Consider the following 13,592-nt stretch of genomic DNA (forward strand, 5'->3'; position numbering starts at 1 on the left):
GCACGCCTAGTGTCACGAGATTAGATTAATTTTCGTCGGCGACCTGTGTAACTTTATACCTCAATGCATTATGCACTTGCTATTCTCCTCTATTGGAGTGTTTTTTTCTAGCGCTGGCGAACTGGTGGAGTCACCTAAATCACTTAATCTACTCATCTACAACTCTAATCTATTTTTTTCCACCCAACTAAGCAAGGGCTAGCGACACTCATATTTCATGACAGTCACTGTTTATTTAATGGCATTTATTCAATATATATGGATAAAGGGGTGACCTTCGAAATACATATGTACTTTGAGAGAATACACATTTCAAAGTTACCTGTTATGAATAGAGCAGACTGACTAAATATGATGAGTAAAATATTCCTTTGTTGGCGAACCAAGTTTGGATAATTGTCCAACAAACGTTAGTCTTAAATTTAATCTCAGGATTATTAAATCGATCATATAAAAGAAATCACACCAACAGAACATTATCGTTGTACAAAAATGTTGATAGATGTATTGTTTACATTGTATCAATGGGCTAGACCTGACCTGACACTATGAACCTGACCCAGGGGCACCTCAAACTAGATTAAGCGATGAGCTTTTATCTTGAAGGTTCTCTGAATGTATTTCCGGTAGCTTCCCAAAGCTCGTGAAGACTATATATTCCTGGGTTCCGGTTTCAGTCACGAACCATCACCAAAATGGCGAAGATCGCCAAAACACACGAAGGTAAATTAAATTGCTTCTAATTCCACTACACAGCATCACACACCACCATCAATAACGCATTTACGGACTGTTGTACAGTGATTCACCGGAAAAAATGATTTTATTGTATTATGATGTCGTATTTTGCAAACAACTACCAAAGAGGCCTTGCTACGACACAACGCGGACTTGAGCCTTAGATAATGGCGCTCACGGCTAAGCTATGTAGCTAGCGTCACGCCGCCCCATTTAGTTAGCATATATCTGCAAAACGACCGTAAAGTTTTGATATTCATCGTTGGTCAATTCTGTCATTAGATGTATTCAATGAAACGCGATTACATTGTCGTGTGTAACTCCCCTAATAGGTGGTTAAAATTGCACATCCGCGTTTAACACCCTCGACGACATGTTCACGTTAATGTTACAGGATGGTTGTGTTCCCCGATATAACTTCATGTCCCAGTCAATAATAAATCGTACTCTATTCAAGTTATTCACCAAGTATGTACACATCATGGTTGTTTAACTAGTGCCGTTTGCGAACCTAAATTATTGGTCACCATTGTGCGTTTTGTACGTTTGTTTTATTTATTTATTTATTTATTTATTGTTAGGTAATATCGCGAATATCTTTTAAATAGCGTTCATTTTGGGGTTTGGTCATTTTCATCGGGACGCTAAGGAACATGGATGTGTAAACATTAGCGACAATAATTGTGAACATTTTCTAACTGGTGTATGCTTTGTTCTGTCTCAGACATTGAGGCCCAGATCCTGGAGATCCAGGGGATGAAGGCCGCCCTGCTGGAGGAGGGAGAGCAGGGTGTGGGACTGGACTCCACTGGCTTCTTTGACCAGGAGATCTACGGGGGCAGCGACAGCCGCTTCACGGGATATGTCACGTCTATTGCTGCAAATGAACAAGAAGATGTACGACATTTATTTATTGCCATCATAACGTCTTCTGAAAATAATTGCAAACATTTGTGTGGTATTTGTATTGAATATATATATATATATATATATATATATATATATATGTATATGTATATGTATATGTATATATATATATATATATATATATATATATATATATATAGAAATAAAAAAAACACAGACTGCTTGAAACCTCATTCATCTTACCTTTTTGTAAATAAAATAATCACCCAGCCAGGTCTAGAACACATCCTGATCAGAGTTGTTTTTGTTTCAGAATTTCCTGTTGAGCTTGACTGCTCCTTTTCTGTCTGTATACGAGCTAGGAGTGTCGGCCACTTTGGCCTGACCTGACTAGACTCTTGTTTCCTTTCTCTTAATTGCAGGATGATGAGGAAGATTCATCGACCAGTTTATTGGGTCAAAAGAAGCCTGGGTACCATGCCCCGGTGGCCATACTTAACGCCATTCCCCAGTCAGAGGAACAGGTAAGCTTTTATGATTAAAATATATGTGACCGGAACTTCAAAGTGTTCAATGCCAAAGCTTAACAGTAATAAATGGTTGAAGCACTATATTTGAACCTGCATGACCATTCCCATGAACGTACAGGCCAAGCTATAGTGCAAAAGTATACAATAACTTGTTATAACTGGGGTCTCTTGGTTCTTCCCCAAGCTTCTCTTTTAAATGCAAGTTACATTATCTTTTTCTGTCGAATACACCACCCAATTTTACCACATTTTGAATTTACTCATACATTTAGTAAATCCTGTGAACTAGGTGCGATCATCAGGATATAGCTTTTTACACATCCGTAATAAGGGAAATATGCACATTCGTAACAGACGTTGGCACAATGAGCCTCAATTTCGACACGAGGCGACAAATGCCCTGTTTGGATGGAATGTTTGGTCATTTATAAAGGTAAAAGTAATAATTAGTTGACTATGGCAGCCAGTTTCAGGCCCCATTTCATGCGAGTGCTTGTCTTCAGCTTTTAGAATTAGGCACCGAGCTCAAATCTAGTTGTCACTTGGTTGACAAGTTTCTTGGTGGAAGCTGGGAGTACAAAGTAAACACCTAGCATTCCTAAATTGGCTGGATTTGACTGTTTGGCAGCCAAAAAAATCTGGTTAATGTATTGGAACAATCGCTTTGCCGGTAGGTTTTCACTATCTGGCAGGTGAAGATAAATAATTCTAAGTTATTTTGGATCCTTTTAATTGTTGCTACAACAAGGGCTGTCCCCTAAAAGTTGACTGGTCTAATCGTCATTCAGAAAGCCCAGAGCTTGAATTAACTTAGTCTACATCTATCAGCGGGGAACTAATGGGACAATCGGTGGGTCTAATGTTGGTAACTGAATACTGAATAGCCGGAACAATGGCGGTTTAAGAATCACTAGCCCCATGGTCGAACTTCAGAGTATGCCTTTCTTATGGCTTTAGACAACTTTATGGCTGAGTGAATATTTCTTTAATATCAATCCATTAGAACATTGCGTCTCACTTATGTTGTGGTTGGAATTGACCATTGATCTATCACGCCTGTCATTTGAACTTGCAGTAAACGAGCATCATAACGCTCCTTAAAATTGGTAACTTTCTATTCAGATAATTTTGGTCGTATTTAAAATCCTTCATTTATTGAATCAATACTAACATGTTGCTCCTGTTTCTCCCGTGCAGTATGACCCCTTCGCAGAGCATCGTCCTGCGAAGATTGCAGACCGGGAGGACGAATACAAGGGACGCCGAAGACAGATGATCATCTCCCCGGAGCGACTCGACCCTTTTGCAGACGGTAAATTCCACCACTCCTCTTTTGTCTTCATCTTCCTCCCATTTCCTCCCCCTTTTCATGTTGTTGATTTCTTTATGGTCTCAATTGGTCCCTTTTTGCCGCTCAACCCTTCGACTGAAATGCAATTACTTGCTCCCCAGACGTGGTTCCTTCCCCGTGGTCAATCCTCTGGTTTAGAAGCATTTTGGTCAACTCTGACATTTCCACTTAATTCTAGGAGAAACTTATGGCGGAAAATTTGTTCGTTTTGGCATGAAAAGACTTTGCACCCATGTGTGGGACCCAATGATCGCTGTAGGGCTGGCTCACCTTTTTTGAGGGGAGGTTATTGGGTGTCCTCTGATGGAGGGTTATTTCACCTATCAAAGCGTGGGTTGCAGATCGATTGTTTTTGGGTTGAAGGGTTAATAGACCCATGTGGCTATCAGGCAGGATCCTCTTATAAAAATCATGACTTGGCAACCGGTATGTTAGGCTTTGAACATCATATTAGAGGCAGGTTCAATTGTATACACGTCTGTGTGTATAAATACGTACACACGTCACAGATGTAAAGCTGTGTATGGCTCATTAAATGACAAAAGCCAACCCAACATATACAGGCATCAACCAAATGATTTATTCTGGCTTGTGGTCCCTGACCTTATGGCAGTGTAATCAAACTAGAGTTCACTGTCGCCTAATTCCTTTGAGTATTAAAAAAAAAAAAAGAAGGCAGAACGCCCCTAATTTAAACGTAACGAGTCACCAGTTAAGCCTAGCTAGGGCTCATCTGAAGCCTGCATGTAGACTTTTATATTTATTCAAGTTGTTGTGTTTAGTTTTATTTTACAACTCCCTGTAAGATAGAAATATTTGATCAAGAAAATTGTACCACAATGCCACAGGCCCATACTAACTGTCCTTAATTTCTCTCCTACAGCAGTACTGCTTTGCCAGTCCTGTACTGCACTCTGTTAAGGGTGCAGCAACTCATCCTGTGTAGGTTATGGTGAACACACAAGTGTGCACTTTTCAGTTTGGTCAGGGTCTACTGCTGCTGTGGGGACACAAAGCAGCCCAACAATGATAAACTTAAGCCCCAAAGTTATTGTTTTATCATATATAATTTTTGTTATATATATCCCCCATTTGGACATCTCCTAGTGATATGAAAGAAGTGTGATTTTTAACCATTACTTTTTAACTTGAACAATCACAGTATTTATGTCTGGACAGTTGGGCCGTCCCCATTTTTGTATCTCCTGAAGTAGCCTCCGCTCAAAATTTTTTAGTGGCCCCTGAAAAACCTCAATCATTTAGCTTTAAAAAATAAAAATAAATGATGAGTAATTTGGCAGCTGGATCCCAGTCCAACTTTAATTGCACCCCTGTAGATTGAGGCCAAGCTCCAGGATTCTCTCTATATTTGAGTGCCGTAAATCAATGCAACACAGGTGGTATACTTATGTGTGTGAGTTCCTACCCTTTCCAAAGTGTTACTAATGGTAAAGAGAAATTTTCTAGGCTTCTTTTCTGCCGGTTGAAGTCTGACTGCAGAAGGACCCTTGGCACTGAAAGTGTACGTATTCTGGAGAGCACAGCCCAGGACCCCTGCATCAGTGATGGCTTTACCTTCTCCTTTGTCTCCTTAAACGAACACAGAGCAACCACAGCTCATCTATGTATCTGCTTGTTTTTTTTTTTCTTCCCTAAGACTGCTATGTCTGTATGTAAGAAAGAGAGGAAACGTTTGTATCTGTAGGGCTTTTTTTTTTTCATTGTGATTCACATGTAAAGCCAACGGAAAGTAATGATCTATTCATTTGGTTTTAGAGTCAGGGTTAGCTGGCTGTGTATTGTGCTTGCTGTGTTTCTACGACAGTTGGTCCCAAGTCCACAGCCTAACGTATGTCCGGTTTTGTTGTTGGTGCTCTTTCGCGCAGGGGGCAAAACGCCAGACCCAAAGATGCAAGTGAGGTCGTACATGGACGTCATGAAGGAGCAGCACCTGACCAAAGAGGAGGTTTGTTCTTGACGGTCTTATCCAAACTGTAGAAGTCAGGTTTACATCAAGGAAAAGACCAAAATATTGATGACCTGTGAATTGACTGTGGCTGTATGCTTGCCCTCCTCCAGAAAGACATCCGACAGCAGATGGCAGAGAAGGCGAAAACGGGGGACCTGAAGGCAGTGAATGGCTCCGCCGCCGCCGCCGCAGCCAAGCGTAAACGTCGTTGGGACCAGACGGCTGAAGCGAACCAAACACCCACCAACACCACGCCCAAGAAGATGTCCAGCTGGGACCAGGCGGACTCCACCGCAGAGGTGACTGGCCTGATCTAATCAAATCAGAACAATTGCTTGATCCATGCAGGAACAAGGGATGGGGGTTTTGTTTTCTTGCTCTGGACTTTATTGGGTTGTGGTATATACTTGTACTACTTTCAAAAGATTGCAACAGTCGAATATCTTTTTGTCTTGCAGCAAACACCAGGGCATACCCCTGCACACACCCCCTCCAACAGTCGCTGGGACGAGACCCCCGGTCGGGCCAAAGGCAGCGAGACTCCAGGCGCCACCCCTAGCACTCGCATGTGGGACCCCACTCCAAGCCACACACCGGCCGGCGCTGCCACCCCCGGGAGGGACACCCCGGGGCACGCTACGCCCGGCCACGGAGGAGCCACGGGCAGCGTCCGCAAAAACCGCTGGGACGAAACCCCCAAGACGGAGCGCGAGACCCCCGGGCACGGGAGTGGATGGGCCGACACCCCCCGCACAGACCGTGGAGACGAGTCGGTGGGGGAGACGCCCACCCCAGGCGCCAGTAAGAGGAAGTCGCGTTGGGACGAGACGCCCGCCAGTCAGATGGGATCCTCAACCCCAATGCTCACCCCGGGGAAGACGCCCATTGGAACACCGGCCATGAACATGGCAACCCCCACACCAGGTAAACCAAAGTTTCAGTCCTCCGTCTGTGGAAGCTGTGGTTATTACGGGCTGTGTCTTATGCCTTATTGTGTTGTCTCCAGGTCACCTGATGAGTATGACCCCAGAGCAGCTGCAAGCCTGGAGGTGGGAAAGAGAAATTGACGAGAGGAACAGGCCCCTTACGGATGAGGAGCTAGATGCCATGTTTCCAGAGGGCTACAAGGTACATTTTATTTAGAAATATCAATACAACTCCTTAAATGATACTGTGAAATACAATTAAAGTCTTATTTTTCTGTAACTTATTAAAACCTTTTTTTTCCCCATTTCTTTCTCCCGTAGGTGTTGCCTCCTCCAGCAGGCTACGTGCCCATCCGCACCCCGGCCCGCAAACTGTCTGCCACTCCCACTCCCATCGGGGGCATGACCGGCTTCCACATGCAGACGGAGGACCGCTCCATGAAGCAGATCAACGACCAGCCCTCCGGAAACCTCCCCTTCCTCAAGCCAGACGATATACAGTACTTCGACAAACTTCTTGTGAGTACTGCATCTTCATTTCAGCTCACAGATTGTGATCCAGACGTCTGTCATGTTAATTGGAGGTTCCTGATTTTAATTGCATGGTTGTAATGCGTTCGCGTCAGGTGGAGGTGGACGAGTCCACGCTGAGCCCCGAGGAGCAGAAGGAGAGGAAGATCATGAAGCTCCTGCTGAAGATAAAGAACGGCACCCCCCCTATGAGAAAGGTCAGTGTCTCTCTTGAACGCTACACTTGAGACTCTGTAGTAAGCTATTGGTTATGCTGCTGTGTGCCTCAGCCAGAAACATGAAACGTTCATCATGCATGAGTCATTTACAATTCACTAATGACATTCTTTGGGTTTGCAGGCGGCGCTGCGACAGATCACAGACAAGGCTCGAGAGTTTGGAGCTGGCCCCCTCTTCAACCAGATCCTCCCTCTGCTCATGTCCCCCACCCTAGAGGACCAAGAGCGCCATCTGCTGGTCAAAGTCATCGACCGTATTCTCTACAAACTGGACGACCTGGTTCGACCCTATGTGCACAAGGTAGGTTATGAATCCTCTGAGGTTGTAAGTACAAAAAATCGGGGTACTTGTGGATGTTCTATAACTTAACTGATCTGAATTTGTTTCTACCAGATCCTGGTGGTGATTGAGCCCCTTCTGATTGATGAGGACTACTATGCCAGAGTGGAGGGCAGGGAAATCATCTCTAACTTGGCAAAGGTATGGAACAGTCATTCATCCCTCTTAATTCATGGTCCAGGTTCAATGTAATGTAAGAGGCCAACATGGTTTGTGCGAATCATTCTCGCCTGTTCGACCCCTCCATGGTCAGATCAGGGCTAGTACTTCGCTAGAGAGACGCCCACACGAGAGCTAGCAGAGAAGGCTCCCATGTCCCTCTGTTCTCACCCTGCACCCGTTGGCCACATTACACAAACCAGTATAACACTTGGCTACCATCATGTGATTCCATCACCGGAAGCGCGTACTATAACCAGCCCTGCATATGGTATTCAATCCTTGCATCTGTATTAATATTATTTCAACAACCCCCAAATGAAACCCTTTCTTCTCTGACCCGTTTTGCGTGCAGGCTGCCGGCCTGGCCACCATGATCTCCACCATGCGACCCGACATTGACAACATGGATGAGTACGTCAGAAACACCACCGCCAGGGCCTTCGCCGTGGTGGCGTCAGCCCTGGGCATCCCCTCGCTGCTGCCCTTCCTCAAAGCCGTGTGCAAGAGCAAAAAGTCCTGGCAGGCCCGACACACGGGCATCAAGATCGTGCAGCAAATCGCCATCCTCATGGGCTGCGCAATCCTGCCCCATCTCCGTAGCTTGGTCGAGATCATCGAGCACGGTGAGCGCCCGGGGCCCACCCAGCGGTGGAACAACAGGTTGTCTCATAAAGGGCAATGTATGGTGATGCACTCTGGTATATACTGCGTGCCCTGACTGGCCTTGTGTTTGTGGTCCCAGGTCTGGTGGACGAGCAGCAGAAAGTCAGGACCATCAGCGCTCTGGCCATTGCTGCCCTGGCGGAGGCGGCCACTCCATACGGTATCGAGTCCTTCGACTCGGTCCTCAAGCCCCTCTGGAAGGGTATCAGACAGCACAGAGGAAAGGTAGCATCAAAGCTCTCGAGGGACCTTATCAACCGTAGCCTTTTAGTGTTATAGGATGAACTGTTACAACTGGTCATAGAAATATGCAAGATCATCACCCAGCGCTAAGCCTGTGAGTGGCTATAGTGTGTATAATTGCTTGCTAAAGACTCTCCTCTTTGAGGGCTGTTGCTGTCAGGAGAATGGTTCGATGTGAGACCGCTATATTCTGCTGCCAGTATCGGACAAACGTTGCATCATTATTTATATTTACCTTTCAACTGAGTGAAGACTACCGTTGACACCATTTCCTCTGCCTGTTTTCAGGGTCTGGCAGCCTTCCTGAAGGCTATTGGCTACCTGATCCCCTTGATGGATGCCGAGTACGCCAACTACTACACCAGGGAGGTGATGTTGATCCTCATCAGAGAGTTCCAGTCCCCCGATGAGGAAATGAAAAAGATTGTGCTCAAGGTAAGGTGGAGTATTCGATAATGACTGATTTGATGATCTGCGAATCATTCTCGCCTGTTCGACCCCTCCATGGTCAGATCAGGGCTAGTACTTCGCTAGAGAGACGCCCACACGAGAGCTAGCAGAGAAGGCTCCCATGTCCCTCTGTTCTCACCCTGCACCCGTTGGCCACAATTCTAGAGCCACTCCTGATGACATGATGGTATATTTTTGTATGTTCCGGCTCTGACCTGAGCTTTTTGTCCTGTCCCCAGGTGGTGAAGCAGTGCTGTGGAACTGATGGTGTAGAGGCCAACTACATCAAGACAGAGATCCTGCCCCCCTTCTTCAAACACTTTTGGCAACACAGAATGGCTCTCGACAGACGTAACTACAGACAGGCAAGTTACAGTAAACCTTGATATAATAAACCTTGTATAAACTAAATTTATCTTGGAGAAAATGCACAAACTGAGTATTTTCATCCACGCTTTGTGAATGACCCCGGTCTGTTGTATTCCGTCCGCTCCAACAGCTGGTGGACACCACGGTTGAGCTGGCCAACAAGGTGGGCGCGGCGGAGATCATCTCGCGTATCGTGGATGACCTGAAGGACGAGGCGGAGCAGTACAGGAAGATGGTGATGGAGACCATTGAGAAGATCATGGGCAACCTGGGCGCCGCCGACATCGACCACAAGCTGGAGGAGCAGCTCATCGACGGCATCCTGTACGCCTTCCAGGAACAGACCACAGAAGTGAGTGTTATCTAATGCTCAGTAGCTGCCTTGGGGACAAGGACTATGCATTAGGTGGTTAATCATGTAAAGGGACCCGCAGAGCTTTGATTTATCTTTTAAACAATTTTGGGCCTGTAGTTACTCTTTGGAACCATGCTGTGTGCACTTTCGGAAAGTGTGTAGCATCACTGCACTATACAGCCCAGGGAAAGCAGAGCCTTGTCACTCATTGCTGTGCCGTTCCCCCAGGATTCTGTGATGCTGAACGGTTTTGGCACCGTGGTGAATGCCCTGGGGAAGCGCGTGAAGCCATACCTGCCTCAGATCTGCGGTACAGTGCTGTGGCGTCTCAACAACAAGTCGGCCAAAGTGCGGCAGCAGGCCGCCGACCTCATCTCTCGTACCGCCGTGGTCATGAAGACCTGTCAGGAGGTACGGCCCACTGTGACGAGGTTTGACTCTGAAGTCAGGAGAAGGTATGGTAGGAATTGTTTTCTGAACCTGTGTCATCTCCTTTGCAGGAGAAACTGATGGGTCACTTGGGAGTGGTGCTGTACGAGTACCTGGGAGAAGAGTATCCAGAGGTGCTCGGTAGCATCCTGGGAGCCCTGAAGGCCATCGTGAACGTCATCGGTACGTCCCATGCTGGTCTTGCCAACTCTCGTCATCTGTGGTTCATTGATGTCCCTCAAAGAAGTCCTCGTATAAAAATGACTGTCCTCTCCGTGGACATCTAGTGATGAGTGGCTCTGTCGTTCTAGGTATGCACAAGATGACTCCACCAATCAAAGACCTGCTCCCACGTCTGACGCCCATCCTAAAGAATAGGCACGAGAAGGTGCAGGAGAATTGTATTGACCTGGTGGGCCGAATTGCTGACCGGTAAGTGTGTTAAGGATTGAAAATGATGTGGCTGACTGATGAATGACCGTGAAGTCCGTCCTAAGGCCTCCCACTTGAAGAGGTCAATGTTAAGAACCCTGTGTTTCTGTTTTATAGTGGAGCAGAGTACGTATCTGCCAGGGAGTGGATGAGGATCTGCTTTGAGCTGCTGGAGCTGCTCAAGGCTCACAAGAAGGCCATCCGCAGAGCCACAGTCAACACCTTTGGTTACATCGCCAAGGCCATTGGGTGAGTGTGTGCAGAACCACACTAGCAGGCACTTGCCATCTAGATTAAGCCATTAGCTTCAAGTCATTGTTACTGACCTTACATGGCCCCACCTCCCACAGCCCCCATGATGTCCTCGCCACCCTGCTCAACAACCTGAAGGTGCAGGAGCGACAGAACCGTGTGTGCACCACCGTGGCCATCGCCATCGTCGCCGAGACTTGCTCTCCCTTCACCGTGCTACCGGCGCTCATGAACGAGTACCGTGTGCCCGAACTTAACGTGCAGAACGGTGTTCTCAAGTCGCTGTCCTTCTTGTTTGAATACATCGGGGAGATGGGGAAGGACTACATCTATGCAGTCACGCCCCTGCTGGAGGATGCACTCATGGACAGGTATGGCCCTGGATTGCCTGAACTGACTAGCCTGTACTACCATGTTTAAGAATTGAAATGTGGGCTAACATGTTGCCTCCAATAGAAATGAAATTGCGCAAATTGACCAGCACTAAGTCAGCTGTCCGGGTATCAGTGCCCGGTTCAGTGTTACAGTGCTGGGAGAGGAAGCCCTGTAACTGCGACGGTTCTGCCGCCTCTGTTTTAGAGCTGGCTCTGCCGAAGCGTTGCAGGGTTCGACCCAACGAGAGTGGCCTGCGCTGAAACCCAGCGGCTCAGGCCTAGTGTCGGGTCACACAAAAAAATAAATAAAGGAGACGCGTTCCCCAAAACATTCAAAATTGTTACCAGCCAAGGCATCTCGTCAGGCCTTATGATATTTAATTGCAAAATATAAAGTGCTGAGCGTTGTTCTGTTTTCCCCCCTTGGCAGAGACCTGGTCCACAGGCAGACAGCGAGCGCTGTGGTGCAGCACATGTCGCTGGGCGTCTATGGCTTTGGCTGCGAAGACTCCCTCAACCATCTGCTCAACTACGTGTGGCCCAATGTCTTTGAGACATCGCCCCACGTCATCCAGGCTGTCATGGGCGCCCTAGAGGGCCTGAGGGTAGCCATCGGGCCCTGCCGAATGCTCCAGTATTGCCTACAGGTAAGACCAAGAAGCCTGCTCATTGGCGGGGAATTGGATCTCAGAGCTAAAGCTTTTCAGTGGGCCAAGCTTCGCTGGCTGTACTTTACTGTAAAGTAAAAATGTTGATGTTTGGTGAGCAAGTGTTGCTGTAGGGCGGTATTATGTAGTGCAGGTTCGGTCCAGGGGCGTCCACAGCCTATACTTCTTATTTCATGGTCACGGTTCAACATCATGTAAGAGGACCACATGGTTCATGCGAATCATTCTCGCCTGTTCGACCCCTCCATGGTCAGATCAGGGCTAGTACATCGCTAGAGAGACGCCCACACGAGAGCTAGCAGAGAAGGCTCCCATGTCCCTCTGTTCTCACCCTGCACCCGTTGGCCACATTACACAGCCCAGGTTAAAGCTTGGCTACCAGTAGCACGTACTATAACAAACCGTGCATATGTCTGGTATTCAATGCTTGCATCTGAATTTACCTTTTAACCGTTACTATTATTTGAAAATATTAAACCAATTTGTTCAACCACCCTTTCTTCTTTGACCCGTTTTGAGTGCCGGGTGCCGGCCTGGCCACCATGATCTGCCTTGGTTTTTCGTAATCCATAACGCTTTGTCTCTCCCAGGGTCTGTTCCACCCAGCCAGGAAAGTGAGGGACGTCTATTGGAAGATCTACAACTCCATCTACATCGGCTCCCAGGACGCCCTCATCGCCCACTACCCACAGGTGTACAACGATGAGAAGAACCCCTTTGTCCGCTGCGAGCTGGAATACGTCTTGTAAATAGAAACTCACTTCTCCTTTCGCTCCATCAGCCTCATTCCTATTCACTCGTCACCCGTCCCACAATACCCACCGTATAATCCTGTTTGATATGGACATGGTTCTCTTTTTAAATAGTTTGTCGACAATCCCATTCAAAACTCTTCAGTATGTGTTGCCTGGCACCTATATCTTTTTGTATTGGTTAAATTAATGGAATTAAGACAAAATTCATCTGTATGTATCTTGTTTTGAACATGTTTCTGTTTTCGGTAAGGAATGTCATATGAGGGCTTGAGGTAGCTATGGTTGAGCAATCATCCAATTATCCAGCATTGTCCAATTGTTTTTAAATATCCCAAGCTTTTTCTTCTGTGCATTGGTAGGCTTCTACTGGCTGCTCCCTCCATTAGACTTCCACACACTGTTCTTATGAGACTGTTGCTTTATTTGAATGAATAAAATCTGTACAAAATTTGGTTTTGACTGATTTATTTAACATAACTACCCACTTTTTCCGATGTTTCCAGGAATGATATACGTAGTTGCTCAGGAATCAATTAATAAATGCATAGAAACTTTAAGCTGGTCTTCCCTTGTACGTACATGGGGATTAACGTAGATGTGGCGTCCCTGACTGTCATTTACTTGACGGCTGTCCTCTAAGAACGGACCAGGGTCAATAGGGTAATTTTTCTGTTATATTTTAACGGTGATGCATGACATTGCTTGGTCGACAGCAATGTGGAAATCCTTTCTCAGGATTGAGGTTTCATGAACGTGAAAAAGCATTCTCAATTCTGCATTCGGTATTTAACGTATGCCAGTTGTCTTGAGTGCCATCACGCCGATCCCGTTGTCCCCCTTTTCTCGGCCAAGACAACATCCAGATAAGGAAAGGCCGTAGGGGTTGAGTGGGAGGCTGTTTCAGTGGCCTTGTTTAAAACAAGCTCATCCTCGTTTACGGCTGAACCAAGCTCCTGAATGGGGAGACGAT

General features: G+C 46.5%; 1 protein-coding gene and 2 non-coding genes across 9 annotated transcripts; all 3 read left to right on the forward strand.

Annotated features, from left to right (window-relative positions):
• Nucleotides 1-614: 614 nt before the first annotated feature.
• Nucleotides 615-13,074, forward strand: sf3b1 (splicing factor 3b, subunit 1). Of its 7 annotated transcripts, XM_030343531.1 has the most exons (24): nucleotides 696-723; nucleotides 1,463-1,635; nucleotides 2,028-2,129; nucleotides 3,333-3,447; nucleotides 5,373-5,452; nucleotides 5,566-5,754; nucleotides 5,914-6,379; nucleotides 6,462-6,583; nucleotides 6,703-6,900; nucleotides 7,008-7,109; nucleotides 7,252-7,431; nucleotides 7,525-7,611; nucleotides 7,985-8,255; nucleotides 8,375-8,520; nucleotides 8,827-8,973; nucleotides 9,228-9,353; nucleotides 9,488-9,709; nucleotides 9,941-10,123; nucleotides 10,213-10,324; nucleotides 10,453-10,573; nucleotides 10,691-10,822; nucleotides 10,924-11,196; nucleotides 11,630-11,846; nucleotides 12,458-13,074. In XM_030343531.1, exons 1-24 carry the CDS (start codon nucleotides 696-698, stop codon nucleotides 12,614-12,616), a joined length of 3,951 nt encoding a protein of 1,316 aa, XP_030199391.1. In that variant the 3' UTR covers nucleotides 12,617-13,074. The 7 variants fall into 7 exon arrangements, 3 of the variants coding, with proteins under 3 accessions (XP_030199393.1, XP_030199391.1, XP_030199392.1); XM_030343532.1 differs by lacking the exons at nucleotides 696-723; nucleotides 1,463-1,635; nucleotides 2,028-2,129; nucleotides 3,333-3,447 and adding an exon at nucleotides 4,018-5,008; XR_003974149.1 differs by lacking the exons at nucleotides 5,914-6,379; nucleotides 6,462-6,583; nucleotides 6,703-6,900; ... (13 more) ...; nucleotides 11,630-11,846; nucleotides 12,458-13,074 and adding an exon at nucleotides 4,370-4,428 and having other exon boundaries at nucleotides 615-723; nucleotides 4,954-5,452.
• Nucleotides 2,209-2,346, forward strand: LOC115533762 (small nucleolar RNA SNORA50). The gene has a single exon (XR_003974253.1). It is a non-coding gene; the product is annotated as a small nucleolar RNA SNORA50 (small nucleolar RNA).
• Nucleotides 11,302-11,497, forward strand: LOC115533757 (small nucleolar RNA SNORA74). The gene has a single exon (XR_003974248.1). It is a non-coding gene; the product is annotated as a small nucleolar RNA SNORA74 (small nucleolar RNA).
• Nucleotides 13,075-13,592: the final 518 nt, after the last annotated feature.

This window comes from Gadus morhua, chromosome 20 (assembly GCF_902167405.1).
Source record: "Gadus morhua chromosome 20, gadMor3.0, whole genome shotgun sequence".
Taxonomy (NCBI): domain Eukaryota; kingdom Metazoa; phylum Chordata; class Actinopteri; order Gadiformes; family Gadidae; genus Gadus; species Gadus morhua.

Excerpts from the sequence above, each read along its gene's own strand:
- sf3b1 (XM_030343531.1), top strand. The coding sequence starts at position 696 with ATGGCGAAGATCGCCAAAACACACGAAG. Across the intron at positions 10,124-10,212 it reads TCATGAAGACCTGTCAGGAG|GAGAAACTGATGGGTCACTT; the intron begins GTACGGCCCACT and ends TCTCCTTTGCAG. Across the intron at positions 11,847-12,457 it reads TGCTCCAGTATTGCCTACAG|GGTCTGTTCCACCCAGCCAG; the intron begins GTAAGACCAAGA and ends TGTCTCTCCCAG.